The sequence below is a fragment of the Sinocyclocheilus anshuiensis genome, unplaced genomic scaffold (genome assembly GCF_001515605.1).
Source record: "Sinocyclocheilus anshuiensis isolate Anshui unplaced genomic scaffold, SAMN03320099.WGS_v1.1 scaffold466, whole genome shotgun sequence".
NCBI lineage: Eukaryota > Metazoa > Chordata > Actinopteri > Cypriniformes > Cyprinidae > Sinocyclocheilus > Sinocyclocheilus anshuiensis.
The window spans coordinates 1,239,042-1,242,510 of NW_015544159.1; the positions used below are offsets into that span (position 1 = coordinate 1,239,042).

The window sequence follows — 3,469 nt, forward strand, 5'->3', positions numbered from 1 at the left end:
ATATATACATACACACTCACACACACACACACACACAGCCAAAACTAAAAAGTAATTAAATTTTTCTTCACCCTCAAAAGGAGAATATTAAGAATCTGTATACGGCACTTTTCCATACAATTATGACAATATGTAAAAACAAAAACAAAACAAAACTGTGTCCCTTATTTTTTCTGTGAATGAAATAACGTTTGAAATTATACAAAGGTGAATAAATAATGACAACTGTTTTATTTTTGTCTGAACTTTTCGTTTAAATGACCCTAGACCGCGCAGGAGTCTCTCGAGGAGAATGTGGAAGAACCTGGGAAAGCTGAACTGGAAGAAAGTCCCGGGAATCACGTGGGCTTCAGTGTGGAAGATGTTCGAGAGGCGCTGGGGGAAATGACCCAGGAGATGTTAGCAAAACTGCAGGTATACACCCTTGAGCAAATAACAAGCCTTCTCAGTTGCCTTATATAACCACAGCCTGTTTATAAGAAACAACATGCTGATTACTACCAACAGAGAGAGCGAAAGAGAAAAAGAAAATCTTTTTATTCACTTGAGCCAGTTCCCACAAGAATAACATTCAAGGCTTGAGGGCAGGAATATCGCAGATAGCATTAATAAAACATCTTCAAAAGCAAAGAAATGAATAACAGACTATGTATCAGAACTGTATTTCTGAAAATATCACAGTTCCGCTCATATTCTCCCACAAACCTCCACCCACGGCGTGATTATGCCAAGAAAAAAATCCAATATTAAAACTTAAATAACGCTCTCCTGCTTAATATCGTTGGTATTCTCTGCATAACGTAAAATACATTAGACAGCTGCTGGCAGATATCGTGATTAATTTTACGGTAGACTTAAGGTGGAATTGAATTACAGTGATTGCCGCGATTGCACAAAACAACCAGGCGGATTGCTAAATTGTCACAAGTTTTTACACGCCGAATGTTTCGGAGGTTTCAGACGGCAAAGGTTGCCGTAGGCTGTGCCGACAAGATCTGAATAGAGGAGGCTAGAAAGACATAAGTAATTTTTCACTTTGATGGGATTAATGATTATGGGGGCCATTCAATTCTCCTGCCATGTTCCATGAAGACCTTTGTCGTCTGTGTGACGAGCCTTTGTTTCAAATGGCAGATGCTCTGTAATTTGAGATCTTATATGTGAGTGATACGCTGCTATTTCCATCAATTCTCCTGGGTTTTTCCTCTCTTTTATTGTCAGAGGAAGGTCAATTACATATATCACTTTGCTAAATATAACCTCATGCAAAATGTTTGGTAAAAATCTTGCTGCTTCAATAGGTTCTATTGAGATTTTTTTTCTTTTTTCTATGCTAATTGTAACCCCTTTGGCTCAGGGGAGCGTATGAAGTCACTGTGAAGAGTGTTTAATATCACAGTCATCCGCGTTCAGTTTGCAGTGTTTGCTACATCCATATTTATTATTTTCTGTAGCCTTTTTTTCGTGAATGTTATCCTAGTTTCAAAAGTTCCCAGGAATGCCATGACTCTGTGGATCTCATCATACCTAATATGGTCGAAACACTGAAAATTACAAATGCTGGAATTACCGAGAATGACTTCCTTACCAATAACATTACCATTCCAGATGTGGACCAGAGGCATTCAATATGCCTTTGTGCTGTACGGGGAACTTGTCTGCACACAATGGGTTGTGTATTTTCATTTAAACCTGGAACACTGTGTACAAATATGCATGAGTACAATGCATTGTTTTACAGTGAGTCAAAGATTCATGACAAAATCAACAAGGAAAAAAAAGTGGAATTTAGCATAAAGACAATCAAGTCTATTTTTAGGACGAGTATTTTTTATTTTTTTTTAAACATTGTGACCTATGTATTCTCATTTTTTAAATTAATTAAATAATTAATTATTAATAAATTTATGCATTTAGCAGATGCTTTTATCCAAAGCGACTTACAGTGCATTTGGGCTATACAGGACGATCATAGGGTTTATTATTATTATGTTTGAATTTTTATTAATTATTATTTTAATTTTTACATCGGGACACTATATATTCTCATTTCTGTACTGATTTTGGGCATTTTATTCATGAAGGTTTATTTATTTATTTTAATCTGTATTTATACAATTCTATTATAATAATATTCTATATACGAGTTTTTTTTTTTTTTTGGTGAAACCAGTATCAATTAAAGGCTGTAAAATAAAATACTAACATTGTGTATAAGTCATTTATAGTTTAAATAATAAAACATATTTTTGCATTATAGTAATGAGATGTTTTACATTACTGTAATGAGAATCGAGGAGGAAGGTGTACAGAAATGTCATGAAAATAATGTCACAATGCAAAAACAAATCGATGTAAAATAGATGTTTTTCTTTTGCATTTGGACTGAAATATGACCCCCCCCCAGCCTGAGATTCACTCATCTAACTGCAATTGGATCAGTTTGGCATTTTTATGGATCTACAAATTCTTGTGTGTTCAACAGGCCGACTTCACAGAGAAACTGCGAGTTCATGAGGAGACCTACATCTCGAGGTTAGAACGACTTCAAAAAGGCTCTTCCAAACAGCACTGATGAGATGCCAAGAGAATTTCCCACCAGTATTTACTAATTCAACCAGAACGAGTCTGAAAATAACACAGAATATGGCACTGGTGGTTTATACAGCCAAACACTCTTAATTTACTGTACATTTTATTCACTTCGGTTGCACTTATGTCAAGCAAAACTACTTCATCAGTTTGTACGATGCTGATAATAGATGAAATAAATGACTTTCTGACATTCTTGATTTATTCAGCAAGATAAAATGATGCAGATGAAATTCGGTATCATATTCATGGACGTCAAGGAGGGAACAGAATATCTAATTAAGTTGTTTGTATACGGTTTTTGTGGCACCTTTCCCACAAGTCATTAGCTGTCTGAAAGTAGCCCAGCGCTATGGCAACGCTGTGTAACTCAGCCTAAATAGCTGAGTTGCCATATAAAGTGATGTATTATTAAAGCTGAATAGTGACTTCTCCCTCTGCATTTGAGAAAGCCCACATATAACTATAAATATCCCCCCGCAGTACATATGAAAGAATGCTGATCATTTTGTTTTTAACTCTCAGCTCTTATTTTCCATTTTCACAGCACAATTATTTCAGATCACAAGGCACACTCTGCATACAGAATCGCATCAAAGATTATTATTGTTATAAAGATGAATTATTATTTTAGCTCATGTCAATCCTATTATTAAAGGTCTCAAACTCTCAATACACAACCAGATTATGATTGATGGGTAAAACAGGTCCATTTAATCAGCGCAATATCAAATTACAGCCTCTGTTGTTTTTAAGGCCTGTTGATTTAGCTCTTCATTAGCCTTTCCGTCTCCGTGTTGACATGTGACCGAGAAGTTAGCTGCTTACCTGCGAACATGTTCAAACAGTTTGAGTGCCGTTCTTTTTGTTCGCAAAT

General features: G+C 35.6%; 1 protein-coding gene across 1 annotated transcript in view; it reads left to right on the top strand.

Annotated features, from left to right (window-relative positions):
- The window catches only part of LOC107695512 (uncharacterized protein C10orf107 homolog), a 12,826-nt gene extending 10,145 nt beyond the window's left edge, over nucleotides 1-2,681 (top strand). Inside the window, exons 7-8 of the mRNA XM_016495455.1 lie at nucleotides 268-414; nucleotides 2,486-2,681. Of these exons, the coding sequence (XP_016350941.1) occupies nucleotides 268-414; nucleotides 2,486-2,575 (237 nt within the window). The 3' untranslated portion in view covers nucleotides 2,576-2,681. The remainder of the gene's footprint in view (nucleotides 1-267; nucleotides 415-2,485) is intronic.
- The last annotated feature ends 788 nt before the right edge of the window (nucleotides 2,682-3,469 follow it).